Source organism: Etheostoma cragini, chromosome 8 (assembly GCF_013103735.1).
Source record: "Etheostoma cragini isolate CJK2018 chromosome 8, CSU_Ecrag_1.0, whole genome shotgun sequence".
Taxonomy (NCBI): Eukaryota; Metazoa; Chordata; class Actinopteri; order Perciformes; family Percidae; genus Etheostoma; species Etheostoma cragini.
The window spans coordinates 14,513,196-14,532,280 of record NC_048414.1 but is presented as its reverse complement, the minus strand read 5'-3'; the positions used below and the strand labels follow the sequence as shown (position 1 = coordinate 14,532,280).

General features: G+C 39.1%; 2 protein-coding genes and 2 long non-coding RNA genes across 8 annotated transcripts in view; 2 read left to right on the top strand and 2 right to left on the bottom strand.

The window, feature by feature from the left end:
• The first annotated feature begins 2,513 nt into the window (after positions 1-2,513).
• Positions 2,514-4,039, top strand: LOC117949476. The gene is made up of 2 exons (XR_004657695.1): positions 2,514-2,607; positions 3,925-4,039. It is a non-coding gene; the product is annotated as an uncharacterized LOC117949476 (long non-coding RNA).
• A 670-nt stretch (positions 4,040-4,709) lies between these two features.
• On the bottom strand, positions 4,710-8,837 carry asb13b (ankyrin repeat and SOCS box containing 13b). The gene is made up of 6 exons (XM_034879753.1): positions 8,574-8,837; positions 7,703-7,902; positions 7,464-7,614; positions 6,511-6,645; positions 5,573-5,764; positions 4,710-5,472 (listed from the first exon to the last, which is right to left on the bottom strand). Exons 1-6 carry the CDS (start codon positions 8,614-8,616, stop codon positions 5,324-5,326), a joined length of 870 nt encoding a protein of 289 aa, XP_034735644.1. The 5' UTR covers positions 8,617-8,837; the 3' UTR covers positions 4,710-5,323.
• Positions 8,838-9,726: 889 nt separating this feature from the next.
• LOC117949479 lies at positions 9,727-14,849 on the bottom strand. Its single transcript, XR_004657698.1, has 3 exons — positions 14,765-14,849; positions 10,489-10,563; positions 9,727-10,142 (listed from the first exon to the last, which is right to left on the bottom strand). It is a non-coding gene; the product is annotated as an uncharacterized LOC117949479 (long non-coding RNA).
• tasor2 (transcription activation suppressor family member 2) overlaps positions 13,150-19,085 on the top strand; it is a 26,755-nt gene continuing 20,819 nt past the window's right edge. For 2 of the 5 annotated variants that reach the window (XM_034879633.1, XM_034879634.1), the window contains exons 1-6: positions 13,151-13,741; positions 14,040-14,188; positions 14,280-14,375; positions 14,470-14,542; positions 16,610-16,701; positions 16,809-16,946. In XM_034879633.1, the coding sequence (XP_034735524.1) occupies positions 13,705-13,741; positions 14,040-14,188; positions 14,280-14,375; positions 14,470-14,542; positions 16,610-16,701; positions 16,809-16,946 (585 nt within the window). In that variant the 5' untranslated portion in view covers positions 13,151-13,704. Of the gene's footprint in view, positions 13,742-14,039; positions 14,189-14,279; positions 14,376-14,469; positions 14,543-16,609; positions 16,702-16,808; positions 16,947-19,085 lie in introns of all 5 variants that reach the window. The other 3 variants (XM_034879631.1, XM_034879632.1, XM_034879635.1) reach the window with 3 other exon arrangements.

Sequence of the window (19,085 nt, the reverse complement as noted above, 5' to 3'; positions counted from 1 at the left end):
ATCATCTCCTATCCCACTTATAAATACCTCTTTGTTTCTAGGCTTGTTTACTGACCTGCTTACTATCTGGTTAAACGTGTCTCTATAGGGGGCGGCCTCTAGCTCACCCACTAAGAGTCCTCGCCCCTTGTTGGATGAGTTCTGCTGCGGCCCGAGAGTATTTTATTATTATTTGGTTTACTTGGAAATAATCATTTAGTTGCTATATTCATTAAAAAAAACATTAAGTCACTAAATTCATTCCCCAAAGGGGTGAAGTCGTTGTGTTTGTAGGAACTGGTTAAAGTGACTACAGTATATGTCCGTAACTTTCAGTATGTTTTGATTCTAGCGGCCCCTTTGTACAAAAGCGGTACTGATTTTACCACAATTGCTGTCGTGAAGGTCTTTGCAGTGCTTTATTGCCCAGTACTGAGTGGGCATTACGGGGGAGTCATATAGTGGCAATGAATATTTTTGCACGGACAGAAAATCATTAATTTACAATGAGAAAATACGTTAGAGATGCATTGTTGAATTTCCAGTGTTGCATACGGTAACTAGGCATATTACTTACTTGAGGGCAAACTCTGGGACGTTTTTGAATTATTTACAATCACGTAATTGCCTCTATCTTTTGAAAGCCCGCCTGAGATTGACTCACCCATTTTCTTTCACTTTCCTTTTTAGCTTTTAGTTGTTCTTTGTTTACTTTCATTCTTTTCTGTGATGGCCCTGCTCCAGTATCAGCCGTAACTACCGTAGATAACTTCTAAAATAAAATTAAAATACATTTAGAGTCCTGCTACCTTTTACTTGGCTGGATGCTCACTAAAACAGGCTTTTCTGGAATGTGTCAGAATGTTTGCTCTGTAGGAAACTGCTGTCCCACCTGTTGTAATGTGATACCTGTCAGGCTCTGTAGCAGCTGTGCAAATTCAGACATGTTTTTGTGCAAGTCAGATTGAATGAATCCAGTTATTATCTGTGTGTAGGTGCATCTTATTTTCATATTTAGGGTGTGGAAAATTTTGTGCAGATTGTTTTCATCTAATCTTCAGTCGGTTCCTCTTTAACCGACTGCCCTGATTACCTGTGATTACTTTGACAAGGTCTATTCAATTCAATTCAATTTCATTTATATTGTCAAATCAGAACAGAAGTCATCTCAGGTTAAAGTTCCAAAAGTTCCCAAACTTCACATGATGTGGGGCAGCCTCTAGCTCACCTAGTAAGAGTGTATGCCCCATGTCGAGTCCTGCAGCGGCCTGGGTTTGAATCCGACCTGCAGCCCTTTGCTGCATGTCATCCCCCATCTCTCTCCCCCTTTTATGTCTATCCACTGTCAGTAATCAAGAAAAAATATGAATCCAAAAAAAACTTCATATGATGTTTATCTTATCTTTTCCAACTTATTTGTCATTTGATTTACTTGAACAGTGTAATAGGTGCTAGGCAAGGTGTTGTAGTCAAAGTGCTTTACACAAAATCAGTTAAACAGACAAAACACACAACAGTATAAACAGTTAAAAGTAAAAACATTAAGACAGATAAAACCCTAACCCTAACCCACTTGAGACTACCTTCACACTAATCAGTCAATGTTAGTGCTACCTTTCGTGATCACCCTCAGTGTCACTACCCTTCACGACTATTTTTAGAGACGTTACCTTTCGTCTCCTTGGACTCTTCTTCACACTTATTAAGCCAATCTAGTGCTGCCTTTCGTGTCTATTTTTCGACACTACACATTCACACTTTTTCTTTAAAGTGTTACCCTTTGAGTCTTTCTTTCTCTGTATTACACAACCTTTATACTTATTGCTTTTCCTCAAAAAAAATCATAAAAACAGATAAAACACAAGTGTAAACAGTTAAAAATAAAAACATTAAGACAGATAAAACCCTAACCCACTTGAGACTACCTTTACACTAATTAGTCAATTTTAGTGCTACCTTTCGTGATCACCCTCAGTGTCACTAGTAGTCTTGATTTTCCAGACCGTCCTCCACTACGGCGCTGCAAAGGAGGGTCTGGCTAGTCCACAAAGCATTCTGGGATTGGAGAAAAACATGCTCTGGTTTATTGGTATTTTGTTAAGGGTAATTTCTGTCGGTAACGGAGCACTCCCGGAAGTGGACCGTCGAGGATGTAGACTAAATAGATGGTAATGCATCTTTGGTTTTCATGCAAATTGGTCTGAAAAGTCTGGGCTGAATTACCACATAAACAAGCGCAGAACTTTTGAAGCAAAATTTTTTCTGAAAGTAACATTATTACAAATGAAACAATAACAACTTTGCACTGTAATGCTTGTAGTTCAGTTACAACAGAAGACACAACACTTAGGAATTCTTTTAAAAATAGTACTTTAGAGGTCTATTTATTTACATAAATTTAATAGAAGTAGAACCATCTGAATTATTTACATATTTACAATAAAAATATATAATTACATAAAAATACAAACAGTGATGTAATCCTATTAATCAAACTACATGTTTTCTCTGGGTTCAATTGAATAAATCAAGATCTATGATGAAATTACACTTGGTCACGATGAACAAGCTCTATTAAGCAATACTTTTGATATGAACAATGATGAATAACTGATTTCAAGTAAAGTAGTGGACTTCTTACAGAAGGCGGCTGACTTTGTGCAACAGGCACGGCTGGCTCAACACACCAGAAGCAAGGAGAGACAAATCAAGACGTTTGACTTGTTATTTTCACATGCTTAAGGTTTTAGCCGGAGCACTACATGTACGGAAGAATAAGGGAGGAGTGAAGCATCCAGGAACATATCTGACAAATGGGTTAAAACTTGTCTAATAGAGAACTCACTAAGTTGGAGGAGGTTTTGGCCAAAGGTTTCAACTTTGCAGTGGCACCTGACCACATCCCTGTGGTAAACATGATTACTGTAACCAAATCAGCCATCCGTAATAAGAAGATCCCCGAGGATGAAGCTGAACAGCTTCGGGCTCAAGTTGCAAACTTTCTTTTGAATGATTAACCCCCACCACCTAATCTCAGTTGACATGAGAAAAAGGCTTTGGCATTGCTCAGCAAGGATGAGAACATTACCATCCTACCAGCAGAAAAGTGGAGATGCACAGTAGTTTTGAACACAGACGGAGGATTATCACTCTAAGGTAACAACCCTCTTGAGTGACCACAACACAAATGAGATATTAAAGAGAGATTCCACTGATAAATATGAGAAACAGGTTATCAGTTGATTACAAACACTGGAAAAACAAGGAGTTACAGATCGCAACCTATATTACTGCATGTATCCAGGAGACACCATACCTTGTCTGTATGGTTTACCAAAACATACATAAGGAAAACTATCCCCTCAGACCCATCATTAGCAGTATTAACTCAGTCCCGTACAATATTGCTAAATACCTGGCCACTACATTACCACCACTGGTTGGCAACACTAATAGTCCCATACAGAATTCCAAGGACTTTGTGGACAAGGTCTGGGGACTCTCATTGAAAGTGGATGAAACCATGGTGTCATACAATGTTACACCCTTGTTCACATGCGTGCCAATTACCTCGGCAGTAGAGACTGTGAAGGAACAATTGTGCCATGACCACTTATACAACTTAATCCGGATCAGGTGGGCTTGTTGTTGGAGCTATGTTTGAACACCACATGTTTCAAATATAAGAGGTGGGTTGAGACATCATTTGTCTTCAGCCATCACCATCTGGGACACCATCTTCTCTGGCAACACAAAGGGACTACATCTTAACAGTCAAGTGACTTCATGCCAAGAGATCATGTGACTGCCTTGTGTATTAAGGCCAGGATTGCTTTGTGCGCACACTCAACCACTAATGAAGGTGTTTCGATGAACACTGAAACAGCTTGTATTTTATATTTTTTATCCAGTGTTTTTAAATTAAAGCTTTGTTGAGATTCGAAGAAAATGTGTCTAGGAACTCATTGTTTAGGGCCCAACACACCCACATGGGTGTGGCAGATTTAGCCTATGCTCAGGGTGAAGGTGGGGTCAGACCCCACATGTAGTAATAAACAAGTGCAAAGAGCAAACAGGAGAGTCTTTGTTGATGGACAGTCTGCTCACACCGTCCTGAGAGGAGGTCTGGTGAGCATAGAAGTCATTTATGGTTGAGTTGCATCCTTCTTAAATCAATAGAGGCAGCCATTTTTCTTGCAAACAAAGGATTTAACTGCGATTAAATACTGGACTAAACATTAATTTGGTTGCCTTAAACATGACTCTAGTGGGAAGCTCCTGTTCTTGTGTGTGCTGGATTTGTAGGCGGGCAGTTGTTTGCTGACGGAACATCTTGATAAGCTGATGGTACTGTACATATATCTGCCTAATTAATAATGCTGTCTAATTTGCTTGGGTAAACAGTCTGATTATTTAAGTAATGAAATCTCTCTGTACCTTACTAGTTTGGCAGTTTCAAGACATGTCATGTGTGCTGCACTTCTGCAACTTTGAACAACTTGTCGTATGACTTTTCGGAGAGCGAGATCCACAGAGCCATCAGACATAACTGGTCTAGATTTAACTTTATAAGAGCTGTATCTTAAAACGTAAAACATGTAATTTTCTGCAGCTAAAGGTCTCAATCAAAACCATTGAGGTAAACACGGCTTTTAATGACTTTGCGAAGCACACGTGGGATGTCTCCGTTGTTAACCATCATGCTGTTGAAAATGTATCTATTCACAGATGTTTTTAATCTATTAATGTTTTATTCACATTACGTTTATTCATGGCATAGCTGCAGTGTTTCCCAGATAATTACTTAGATTCTATTTGTGGTGCAAGCAAGCAAGCAAACATTAGCCAGCCTCTAAAATCACAATATCACAATATATTTCATATCAGTGTCCACCCTGGCTAACTTAGCATTAGATTAGTCATCTAACCATACAGCTAATGTTACGTGGCTACTTTATTTATGGGTGAGTCTAGCACTGTTAACCACGGTCAAAACAATCATACTATAAATAACTATGAGCGTGTTCAAAGTTGTTGTAAACTTATAATGTTATGGTATAGTTTAGCCAACAAGCATTAGCATGAGCAACTTGTCAATGTAGCACACTGTAGTAAGCTGGATCAATATTAAAATATATAAATAAATTAGGTCTTTACCGGACAAAAAGATATGGTCCGTGTCATTGATTAAAATGGCAGATTCCTCTAGGTTTGAACATTGTTGAAAACATTTTAAATTTAATTTAAAGATTATTTGAAGATAACTTAGGTAAGAAAATTAAAATATACAAACACTTTAATGCAGAAATATTACATAGTATACTTTTAAGTTTCCCATTGGTGATTACATTTTGATAGCTGGAGGTGGCATGTAAGAAAGAAAACTTATAATGCGATTGGGCAAGCCCAGTTTGAAAACAACTTCACTTGCTCTTGTGCCCAGCGCCCCTCTCACAGCCACTCTGCTGATCTGCTGTAGACTGAGGGGGTTATCTACGAAAGAGAAAATAACAAAAGTGACATTTTATCTGTACTCTTAGATTATGTTTATACTGGCAGTCACAGGATGTACACTTTAAATAAACAAACTTACTCTCATAGAACTCAAGGCAGAGATAAGAAGGAGATCCAGGACTGGTGTAGTGGATGGGTTTTTTGTTCAGGTTATCTCTGGCGTACACGTTCCCCCCAAACTCCATGAGTAGATCAATCAGGTCAATGCTCTTTGATTTGGCTGCATGATGAAGGGCCGTCTCATGTATCTTGGCAGCATTCACATTTGCCCCTTTGGGAAACAATGACATGTAATACTGTATCATTTTAAATGCCATACTGGAATAATCGCATTATAAAGTTATATAATTAGCAGTTGGCTCTACACACACACACACACACACACACACACACACACACACACACACACACACACACACACACACACACACACACACACACACACACACACACACACACACACACACACACACACACACACACACACACACACACACACACACACACACACACACACACACACACACACACACACACTATAGGTATTGTGCAGAGTTGTAGTTACCTATCTGAAAACATACGGAGGATACTTTAAAATAGATATAATTACCATTATTTAAATTTGGTCATTCTCAAATCAACTCTATTAAATAAGGTGATTAAAAAAATAAATCCTTACACAAACAAACCTCTTCTTACAGTGATATTAATAGTTTCACACGGGGACTCCTGATATTGTTAGTTGTTACTTTAATCCTTACTCAGATTAGTTATATAAAATCTTCTATTTTATGATTGTTCAAAAGTAATCTTGAAATGCCATCCAATTGACAAAAAAAAAAAAAAAAATAAAAAAAGGAGTTGCTGCCTTGAAATAAATACCATATAAATTATATAAAAGATAGTCACAACCAAAATATCACATTAAAATGGCGTGTAATTTAAATCCAGGCTCTGACCCCAAAGTATTGTGGAACTTAATTTTACCTAGCTCTGGTGTGCAGGGGACAAACTCACCTGCAATGAGCAGAACTTTTGCGCAGTCAAGATGTTGCCTTGCACAGGCTACATGAAGCGGTGTCCCATAATGGCAGTCATGTGCCTCTATGAAAGCTCCTTTATTAATCATAAGCTGAACACAATCAGAATTCCCTGTTGTGAGAGACAGAAAAATGTATATCCATTTAGAACCAAATGAAATGCCGCAGCGTAGTGACTTTCCAAGCGGGTCTGGGATAATAAATCCCAAGGCAGGCAGGCAATCATAAAAAAGTAAATTTTAGAAGTTAACAGTACTCCAGCCCAAATGAGTGTACAACAATCATTTCGTGAAGGTTTTAAAGGTTGCTGTAAATTTTATGTAGTTCCATCTATTACAGAGTGAGGAAGCTGTTGTTCATCATAAGTACATTTTGGCTTGAGTTTCACTTAAAAACTTTCTCCTTACTTGTCACTTTAGTTTTTAAATCAATAATGCAACCAGTGTGTTCCAGAGACTAAGCATAGGCAGTACACTTTTGTCCCATAGTCTTACTGGTAATTCTGTGATTGGGTGTCTGTTTTATTACTACATCTTAAAAGGAATTTAAATAGAATCAAGAGCCAAGAGCTCTGGTACTGCATTCTGCTTTCCCTTTTCTCCTGCCATTCATGTCTTCCACGTTCATGCCTCTGGGAGAACTTTTCTATTAAATTTACATAAATGGCACAAACCATGAGCTAAATGTGCTCCAAGCACTATTTAGAGAGAACACTGAGGAACTTAGTGTAGTTAAGGCATGCCTAGATGATTCATTTTTACCAGATAGATAATTAGTTGCCCCACTTTTCACATGCATGGTACAAACGTTCTTATGGAATTAGGTCTGGCATTCCAAGACTGATGAACCAAAGCCAACCTAATGGACAGATACGTGACTCAACATACATACATTTTTGTGCGATGTAACAGATGTATTAACAAGACACACCTCCCATGCAAGCTTCGTGAAGTGGGGAGAAGGTAAACAGCCGAGGATTAACTGTGGCTCCGTACTCCAGCAGCAGCTTGACACATTCAAGGCTCCCGGCTGCACAGGCATCACACAGCGGAGTGCTGCCATCTATGTTACGAGCATCAACCTAGAGGGGACACAGCCATAATAAAGTCAAAAATAAAATCAATCATGCACTTATGAAAAAGCCATCAACAGCACTAACACCATCTGACCTGTGCACCAGCGTCCAGCAGCAGTCTGACGCATTGGGTCTGTCCCTGTATACACGCCTCATGCAGGGGGGTTATGGAGTCAACTGCCACTATGTTTACTGCTGCACCTCCCTCGATCAGCTGCTGTAGCTGAAGGGCCCTGCCCTGTGCAGCGGCCTCATGCACTGCTGACCGGCCAGTCCAGAATCCAAGACCATGAGCTGCAAATCAAGAAGGTTTACATTTTCTGGGTGTCTGTGTGACATAGACTAATGATCCACTAAATTGTCTCTTCTAGTTTATTTTGTCATTAAACCATTCAAAGGCAGCTGAAATATGATTTTTTCATTTAGCCTCAAGCACAAAGTAGAGAAAAATATCCACAGTGAGCTTTCTATTACAATTCCTGATAAAACACGAGACACAAAAATGTATATGTTGGTCTTCATCTTGTAATAAAAGTAATACACACTAAAGTTTAAAAGATTTAGCTGTTTATGATTGTCTACATTAACTGGCACAGAAAGGGGCACAAAATACTATACACCTTGATCTAAACCATCACAATAGCACTAGTGAATTGGATTGTGTTAGCTACATAGGAGTGCGAGGCCCATTAACCTGCACATTCCTACAGTCGGTGTTATATTAACGTTATATAGACACACGAGTACAGTATACATTGCTGTTAACATCCACTTTAAAGCATGCTAGCTAACGTTGACCTAGCTATACGCCTGAAAGCTAGCCACGATGAAATTAAAGCTAATTAAAGCTAACGTTAGTCATTGCAGCTACCAGCTCTATCTGGTTATACGCTTGGCTAGCATTAACTTAGTTGTCTTGGGTCAGCTAGCTAGCTACTCCTGGTCACCAATTGTAAGCTAATTACCGATTTCTCCATACAATGACGGTCTGTTCCGAGTGAGCTCCATTTCATGTTTCTGTTTTCTTCTCCGTAAACCACGTAGATTCAGCCAAACATGTTATTAATTTAAAGCAAAAGAATAAAGACTGAAAGGGCTGCATTATTGTAAAACCCGCAGAGCAGTCCGGTGCTGAAAGAGAGCAGCAGAGATTTAGTCCAAATAAACGGTTGCTCAGAATTATGGGATATGTAGGCGACTGACCTACAAACGCTGTGTTCCCCTACGGGAACTGACGTCTCACCCGAGTTGAACGCGTTCCAAGCTATAGTAACATACACTAACGGGTGGGGGGGGTTAAGGGGGACTCTAGCATGGACTCTAGCATGACCTCTAGCCTAGAGGTCTTCAAGAAGTACACCAAAGCACCCTTCGGTGTATGCATTCCCCATTGGAGAAACACTTGTCCAGCTTCAAAGAATATATATATATATATATATATATATATATATATATATATATATAATCCACACTGTATATATTTTTACGTTTAGTTCTCCCTTGCTGTGAGAGGCCAGCAAGTTGTTTGGCTGATGCAGAGCAGAGTGGATGGGTTGGGGTATCGGGTTTGACCATGTCCTGGATGTATGCTGGGGCTGATCTGTTCATGGCCCTGTATGCAAGTACTAGTGTCTTTAAAGCAGATGTGGGCAGCAAATGGTAAACAGTGAAGAGAGCGGAAGAGCGCTAGCCTGACAACTCAGATCCATGTCAAGATGTCGGGTCTGGGAACTCACCACCAACCTTGATCCAGATGTTTTAGCCAACTATAGACCTATAGCTAACCTTACATTTCTCTCTAAGATGTTTGAGAAAACAGTGGTCAAACTGCTGTGTGACTGTCTGCATAGCAACAGCTCATTTGAGGATTTTCAGTCAGTATTTAGAGTTCATCATAGCACAGAGACAGCACTTGTGAAAATTACTAATGACCTCCGTTGGCATGCCAACCAGGAGGGAGTTGCAGTAGTCTAGATGCGAGATGACTAAAACTAAATCAGAACCTAAGCCGCCTTCTGCCTTAGAATTGGACATATCCTTTTGATGTTATGCGGCATGTATCTACACATTTGGGTAGTTGCAGCAATGTTGGCAGTGAAAGAGAGTTGGTTGTCAAACCCAGGTTTCTAGCAGTCTGGGTGGTCAATTGTTATAGTCAGGTCTTGGGTAGGAGAGCCCTTTCCTGAAAGGAAAAGGAGCTTTGTCTTGTCAAGGTTGAGTTCAGATGGTGTGTAGACATACAAGAAGAAATGTCAGTCAGACAAGCCGAGATACATGCTACTACTTGAGTTTCAAACTCAGGGAATAGAGAGAATTAGTTGGGTGTCATCTGCGTAGCTGTGATGCAAAAAGCCGTGCAACCTGAGAGATTTGGTGTACAGAGAAAAGAGGAGGTGGCCCAGTACTGATCCCTGAGGAACCCCAGTTTTGAGTGGGCAAGGTTTTGAGGTAGATCCTCTCCAAGTTACCCTGTAGGTTCGGTCTGTCAAGTAAGATGTGAGCAAAGAGAGCACAGAGCCTGAGCCACCCAGATCCTGGAGTGTCAAAATAAGGATCACATGTCACATGTCACAATTATAAAAAGTAATGGTCACAAATTTAAAAAAAAATAATAACAGTACTTAACTGAACAGAAATATGCACCTGTTGTATGTTTATGATAATAGGGTAACACTCATAGATATAGAATGGTAAAACCACTGCTGAGTGAACAGAAAAGGTAGCAGGATTAATAAATGCTGGCTGTTAGCCGCCTGGTTGGGACCAGGCTAGCTCTACAGAATAAATCTTCATGGTACCTTGGGTGACTCTGCTTTAGTGTAACCAAGTCAAGGCTAAATTGAGCCAGGTTAACTGGGAAATCCCAGCTTAATCCCTTACCTCGTTTTTGTGAAATAGCCCTCAGGTTGGGTAGCTGGTCTTCAATCCAAATTCTGTCAGAAGAAGTACTGGGAGCTTTAGGACAAAAGTAGAATGAAGAAATCCCGGATCACTGAAAAAGTGCAGCTTGATTTAGTTTGATCCGCTCATCATGTTGTTGCACGTTTTCCGAGCCAAGATGAGAAGGTGAAGCTATGTCAAGCCAGGTGTAGATAGCTGGGATAAGTGCACGTTCAAGGCTTTCTTAAGTAGACCACAATAACAATCACAGATTTACTGATGCAGAAATGGAGAAGACGCCTGCGGCATATTTTTCACCCGCTGAGCAGCGGTTTCTAAAGGAAACTCACGAGGAGGTGATGCATATAATATGCATAAAGGGAAATGCGGCTGTTGTTATCAAACAGAGAGAGACCGACAGAATGAGTAAGGATTTAAAAATATCTTCTTCCTAGCCACTCCACATTTTTACATTTTCTGTTTTACAACTGCTAGGTCTATAGGAACCCTTATGACAGCAATAATGACAATTAATGCGTGTTTATAAAAATAAAGTAGAAGACATTCAGAAGACAGTGGTAAATGTTAGGCTACACACGTTTATTTCAGATCAGAGCAACGACTGATTTAACACATAAGACTCCAGGATTAATTTTAGCCTGGCTAGCCTGCTAACTGCAAAGAATATATACAGTCAGGAAAATAAGTATTTGAACACCCTACTATTTTGCAAGTTTTCCCACTTAGAAATCATGGAGGGGTCTGAAATTGTCATCGTAGGTACGTGTCCACTGTGAGAGACATAATCTAAAAGAAAATATCCAGAAATCACAAAGTATGATTTTTTAAACTATTTATTTGTATGACAATGCTTCAAATAAGTATTTGAACACCTAAGAAAATCAATGTTAATATTTGGTATAGTAGCCTTTGTTTGCAATTCCAGAGGTCAAACGTTTCCTGTAGTTTTTCACCAGGTTTTCACACACTGCAGAAGGGATTTTGGCCCACTCCTCTACACAGATCTTCTCTAGATCAGTCAGGTTTCTGGGCTGTTGATGAAAACATGGAGTTTGAGATCCCTCCACAGATGGGTTTAGGTCTGAAGACTGGCTAAGGCACGCCAGAACCTTGATATGCTTCTTACAGAGCCACTCCTTGGTAATCCTGGCTGTGTGCTTTGGGTCATGGTCATTTTGAAAGACCCACCCTCAACCCATCTTCAATGCTCTAACTGAGGGAAGGAGGTTGTTCTCCAAAATCTCGCAATACATGGCCCCAGTCATCCTCTCCTTAATACAGTGCAGGCGCCCTGTCCCATATGCAGAAAAACACCCCCAAAGCATGATGCTACCACCACCATGCTTCACAGTAGGGATGGTGTTCTTGGGATGGTACTCATCATTCTTCTTCCTCCAAACACGGTTAGTGGAATTATGACCAAAAAGTTCTATTTTGGTCTCATCTGACCACATGACTTTCTCCCATGACTCCTCTGGGTCATCCAAATGGTCATTGGCAAACTTAAGACGGGCCTTGACATGTACTGGTTTAAGCATGGGGAACCTTCCGTTCCATATATGATTTGAAACCATGACGTCTTAGTGTATTACCAACAGTAACCTTGGAAACGGTGGTCCTTATTTTTTTTCAAGTCATTGACCAGCTCCTCCTGTTTAGCTCTGGGCTGATTTCTCACCTTTCTCAGGATCATCGAGACCCCACAAGGTGAGATCTTGCATGGAGCCCCAGTCCGAGGGAGATTGACAGTCATGTTTAGCTTCTTTGATTTTTTTAATGATTTTTCCAACAGTGGACCTTTTTTCACCAAGCTGCTTGGCAATTTCCCCGTAACCCTTTCCGGCCTTGTGGAGTTGTCCAATTTTGTCTCTAGTGTCTTTGGACAACTCTTTGGTCTTGGCCATGTTAGTAGTTGGATTCTTACTGATTGTATGGGGTGGACAGGTGTCTTTATACAGCTAACGACCTCAAACAGGTACATCTAATTTAGGAAAATAAATGGAGTGGAGGTGGACATTTTGAAGGCAGACTTACAGGTCTTTGAGGGTCAGAATTGTAGCTGATAGACAGGTGTTCAAATACTTCTTTGCAGCTGTATCGCACAAATGAATAGTTAAAAAATCATACATTGTGATTTCTGGACTTTTTTTTAAGATTATGTCTATCACAGTGGACATGCACCTACGATGACAATTTCAGACCCCTCAATAATTTCTAAGTGGGAGAACTTGCAAAATAGCAGGGTGTTCAAATACTTATTTTCCTCACTGTATATCCATGGTTACTTGGCTGTGTTTAATTAAACCATCTTTTGTGCAACCAAGTTAAGGCTAAATTCATCCAGGATAAATTGAATATCCTGGATTAATCCCTTATCCTGGTTTTCCGCTATAGCCCCCAGGTTTCTTCTTAACACAAAAACGTCATCTTAAATTACCAGCACAAATTAAATTTGTATCTTAAGTTTTGGTGCTGCCAATGTGAGTGTTGGCAAAAATGTCTAAAGGTTATGTAATATGACGTTGCGAAATGTGACGTTGCAATGGCTGTTAGTAGGGTTAACCCTGATCCCAACTTTCCCCACAATCTCTAATACACTAAACTAAACACTAATAGATAAGAATCAACAGTATAACCTTAATCCTTAGCCGTATCACGTGAAACAGGGGTTTTACTGGGATCCCGTTAACAGTTATTGTGAGCAATCGTTAATTTTTAACGGTTAAGAGGAAAACAAACACACAGGACAAGTGAGTCGCAGGCGCAGTCAGACTAGCTTCAACAACTGCCTCACCACCAGTTTGGTGTAGACTTTCAAGATGGATGCTTTCAACTCGTTAGGTTTCTCTTTCTTTTTCGAAACGGACTACATATGTAGACCAACCAGGCATGAATACTAAGGATCTTTAATCGTGAAATGGCTTTAATACCCGTAAAACGATAAAAGTGGATTTTTTTTGTTTCTTCGTGTTCGGACGGCCGCTAATTTTGCAACTTCCTGGTTGTCGCATTGTTAATATCGCTGTTGAAACAGAGGCGAAAACTCAAGTTAACGCTACTGTTGAATGTTTGCTGGATACAGGACACATAGGACTGACGTTAACGTTTACAATTCTGCTGTAATGTTTAAAACCAGAGACAGCAGTTTTCAACGAAGACCAAAGGGAAAACGAGAGATTCCATAAGTGTTCAGCAATGGAAAGTGGAAATGGTGGTGCCTCGAGGAAAGGTGGTGAGCTTTTTCTACTCCTGTAACTTTCACTTTAGGATTAAGATGAAACGTGGAACGGATATTTGCTTCCCCATAACTATATTTGAGAATTGACGTTAACGTTAGGGGCACTGCTGCTGTATGATTATACGAAAAAGGACGCGTAGATAAGGTGTCATGCCTCACACTACAAGAAGTCCTAGGCTTTTGAAATATCCGGAAACTAGTTTTCTTCCAGTAAAGAGAAAACGTAATGAGCTGTAATTTTAGATTATCGCCATTATATGCTTCTCATGTTTGTATTCTTGTCCACATCCAGGTGTTTTAGTAACTGTCTCAGAAAGTTCTGGCGTCTTTCAAAACAAAATTTTGGCTCCACTTAAAAGTGCGTACTTGTATGAGGAGTCAAAGCAGTCTTTCAGGTATAAATCCGCTGTCTTGCTAAATAATCCGGCACTGGAAGAAAAGGTCAGTCCAAAATTTTAATCTGTTAACATTTACTAAATAATTTAATAAACAGCTGCTCATGTCATGAACATACTTTCTTCTTTTACATCAGTATTGTGCTTTCCGGGCAAAGAGAAGAGAAGTAGGATATTCAGAGGAGGATCTGAAAGAATCCTATGGGTTTTTGCTGTTTGATGATGTCAACAAGGTAAAACGCTTAAAACACCAGCACACCTGAGAAAAAAACATGATCCAACAAATTTTCAGGTCTCACTGATATCGTTTTTTGTCTTTGTTTAAAGGCAAATGCCCTTGGAGAAACTGGTGTACTCACTGGAAACAGTACATGTACAACTCTTGGAGATCCCTCTAAAGGTAATTTATGATGATTTATTCCCCCCCTCTCGTGCTGCCACTATGTCAACCAGTAGTGAAATCACAGTGACATTCAGCAGCTCAGCCACGACCGAACAAGAGGTCCTATTACAGTTCAGATTTGTACACAGCACAATTTCTGTAACACAACATAGATCTAATTACTGTCTACTTGGTTCAAATATAAAAAACATTTTAAAGTATTTAACCCCAAGTTATTACCTTGATGGCCATATTCAGAAGAACAAAGTATCTGTAGTGTGCAGGAGATCAAGCTAAGGAATGGTCCGTGTTGGGTTTTGCTCCCTAAGTTTTGAAAGTGAAAGCAAGTTGTATAGCTGCATACATTTATTATGTACAAGTGAAAGTGGAAGATCTTCTGTTCTGAAACAGAAACTATAAGTTGGTGCACAAACGTTTGGATATGAATTGTGTCAAAGGCAGAAAGACAATGAATTTAGCATGGAATTCAAGTTTATTTATAGTGTTTCATTATAACAAAGGTTTACAGATAGAGTAGGTCTAGACCACACTATAATTTACAGAGACCCAAGAATTCCCCCCAAGACCAAGCGTTTGGTGTGACAGAGTTGAGAAAAAAAAAATTTGTTTAAACAGGAAAAAACCTTGGACAGAACTTCACTTTTAGTGGGTGGTCATCTGATACTGCCATTTATTGTCAAGTCTCACTGTTCATTTAAAAAAAAATATAACTTCACTTTTGAAATGTTTCCTCTAAAATATTTTGTCTGTTATCCCTCCACCCACAATGCTTTGATAAGTGAGGAAGTAATCAGGTGTAAACATTGGTCAAAGTCCTTGTTTTTCTGTAGACCGTGGTATGAAGCCACACCAGAGTTGCACATGAAAAATGGCATTGCAACAGATGTCTTCAAATACACATTTATTCTTAACATTGACTTGCTTTTTAATGGCTAAAAGTGATATTTGGAAAGGTTATACAGTTTGTACTTTTTCTAAAATGCCATTACTCCCTTCACTTTGTCAGTGCATTGCTACAGGGGGAGTGTAAAAGACACAGCAAACCTACCAAACAGGTTATTGGTTCTTTGTTTAGCCTCCTACATTCAGATATTGTGCAACCTGTGAGAATTTACCTGAATGTTGCTCTTTGTCAAGAGTTTTAACTATCCCCATTCATATTTCAATGCATTGTAATTATGTAATTATACTTTTTATATTGTAATAACATGAGGTCTAAGGTCCTATTACATTATGTATTTGTAAGACACAAATAGGCCCTTTAGTGAGGAAGTGGAAACGTCCACACCTTATTCTTCAGTCTGCTGACATCAGTCTCCTATCAATTCATTTTTATTTTTTTTTTAATTCTCACACAGATACATTAGAAGTATTGGAGTTAACTATTAAAAACCTAGTAATTGGTGGCCATTAAGGCCCTGATAACTTGGCCGTCGGCCTAACTTGGACCGTCGGCGTAGTTTTTTTTTAGGACTGATTTTTTTGTTGTAGGTATCATAGCGACGTTTTATCCGCTTTCTCTTTTTAAATGACAAATAGATTACCGCCACCTGCTGGTATGGAGAGTTATTGCCTCTCACGCAGGCTTAGAACAAACATGGTAGTTGCCGTCATCTGTAGTCTTTACGTTGTTTTTCAAGTGTAATTTTTTGGCCAAGACAAAGTCGACGTGAAGCAACGCCAAAGTCAGACTATTTCTAGGTAAAAGAAATTGCTTAAAGTATCTTTAGTGTTTACCCCATAAAGAAACGTATGTAATATGGCTTATTAAAAACTGGATAGAGAACATAATCTAACATTGTTTAGAATTCATGTTCAGCTCCAGTGTTTACGGTGAGGTCATTCCGATTGTTAAACGTGTGGTGTGTCCTTGACAGCTGTTACACAATAATCTTTCAAGGTGCAGCCTCGCTGCTGTAGAAGTGCCAGGTGTTGTGAAAGACATATTAAAGTTCTAAGTTAATTGTATTGGTTCATTATGTCCTCAAATGGTGATATTGAAAAGTGACCCTTTATTTATTTTTAACTAGACACATTAAGTGAACGTTTTCTTTGTTTGCTTAGGTGTTTATATATCTATGTACTCTGACTGTTTGGATCTCAATCGCTGGTATCATGGAAAATCTGGATACATTGCCATCATCAGGCTGACAAAGGTATTGAAAGAAAGAAATTGTGAAATATTTCTTGGTATGCAGTCATTGTGTTTGTGTTCCTAGAAAACCTTTTGAACAACATCTTTGTCCTTTCTTGTTACCAACAGGGTAGAGTTAAAAAGGTTTTAGAGAACTACACCCAGAACCTCACTGCGCCCACTGTGGGGTTTGACTGTCATGTGTCAGAACAGTTGCCTTCAGTATCTGCCAAAACAAGCTCCTTTCTTGCCTTCGAGAGAACCCAGGTAAGAAGAGGCATGTAAGGGTTCTCACGTTTTTAACAAAAATGAACCTCCTTAAAATTTTCTTTTCATTTCTCTACCCCTGACCAGCACACAACATTTTTGATAGACAAAAAATAACCTTGCTATGTAAAGAGGCACAATACAGGAAAACACTACAAAAAACAAAATAACACAAAATGCTACTTCTACAAAAACAAGAATCACTAAATCTATTAAAAAATTGTATTGTGTCATTATTTTAAGAATTATGCCTGACTGATATTTTTTTGAATATCTTACGTGCCCCCTGCAATACTCCAAAGTACCCTTAGGGGTACACGTGCCCCCATTTGAGAAACACTGTTATATATTGCTACAAATGCATGTTAATTACACTGTTCCAACAAACTATACTGATTTCAATGGAAGGTTACAAAGACAAAAAAAACATGAACTTAAAAAAACAGTAACATCTGGCTTTTATTTTTTGTGGGAATAGTTACAATCAGCCTTCATTCCCATGACAAATAACTCTGCAGTTATCACAGTTCTCGATTGGTTCCAGCGCCGATCGACAGTGATGTAAACATAGTGCCCAAGTAGACACTCTAATGCTCTTTTTCCAGCACAATGCTACGATGCATGTTGCCTGTGGTGGTAGATGAAGTTCTGTCAACTAGGCCACAAATCTATGTCCGCCTAACAAGGCTTGGACATTGTTTCATATTTGGTCAGCACCAAGTTTGAAAGAGAGACTGAATAAGTAACAGATATAAAGACCAGCAACAGCCGTAAAAAGCTTACATTTTGCTTTATGCTGTTTACTAACCCTGTTTTCCGGTGCGTTCATGATGTTAAATGTTAAACACCATTTTCCGGTGCGTTCATGATGTTGAATGTTAAACACCATTTAGGCCTACTCGCCTCCTGGCAACGGGAAGGGACTCTAATGCCTATTTTTAGCATGTTTACCCACGCTTAAAACCCTGCAAATACGTGCTAATTTAAGTGGAACAGGGGTATATATGTCTTTCTAATCTGTCTGTGTGTACTTCCTTATGAACACAATAGTGTTTAGTATAAACTGTATTTCAGACCCAGATGATCCATATCCCAATAGAAATGTACACAAATACAAAAATCCAATTCAACCGGGTTTGGGGTGAGATAGAGAAAGAAGAGACGGGCAGAGAGAGAGAGAAAGCGAGACTGATTATAAAGAATTGCAGTAATCGAGCCTAGAAGTAACACATGCATGGACTAGTTTTTCTGTGTCATTTTTAGACAAGATATTCCAAATTTTTGCAATATTACTTGGGCGAAGAAATGCAGTCCTTGAAATTTGCTTAATGTGAGAATTAGACAACATGTCCGATCAAGATAACTCCAAGGTTCCTCACAGTAGTGCTGGAGGCAGGGGTGATGCCATCCGGAGTTTAACATTAGAAAATTACAGGTCATATAAGTTTTAACATACTGAAAGAACATTTGAAGTTAAGCTAACTGATTAGTTTCATCCGGCTTGAACAATAAATAAAATTGAGTATCATCTGCATAACAATGAAACTTGGAGTTTTCCTTGAAAATATTGCCTAAAGGAAGCATATATAAAGTGAACAGGAGTGGACTGAGCACAGATCCTTGTGGGACTCCATGACTGATTTTGGCGTGCATGGCGGATTCATCGTTAACTTGTACAAACTGAGATCAATGTAAAAAATAAGACTTAAACCAACTTAGAGCAGTTCCTTTAGTGCCAATTAAATGTTCCAGTCTCTGTAATAGGATATGATGGTCAATGGTATCAAATGCAGCACTAAGATCTAATAACACCAATACAAAGATAAGTCCTTTTGTCTGATGCAGTTCAGTAGTAATTTTCACAAGTGCTGTCTCTGTGCTATGATGAACTCTAAATCCTAACTGAAAATCCTCAAATAAGCTGTCGCTATGCAGAAAGTCACACAGCTGTTTGACAACTGGTTTCTCACGAATCTTAGAGAGAAACGGAAGGTTAGACATAGGTCTATAGTTGGCTAAAACATCTGGATCAAGGTTGGGATTTTTCAGAAGAGGTTTAATTACAGCTACTTTAATGTACTGTGGTACATAACCTTTTAATAAAGACAGATTGGTTATATCTAGTAGAGAAGTGTTGAC

Excerpts from the sequence above, each read along its gene's own strand:
- asb13b (XM_034879753.1), bottom strand. The coding sequence starts at position 8,616 with ATGGAGCTCACTCGGAACAGACCGTCATTGTATGGAGAAATCG. Across the intron at positions 7,903-8,573 it reads GTCATTGTATGGAGAAATCG|CTCATGGTCTTGGATTCTGG; the intron begins GTAATTAGCTTA and ends CTTGATTTGCAG. Across the intron at positions 5,473-5,572 it reads CTGCCTTGAGTTCTATGAGA|ATAACCCCCTCAGTCTACAG; the intron begins GTAAGTTTGTTT and ends TCTCTTTCGTAG.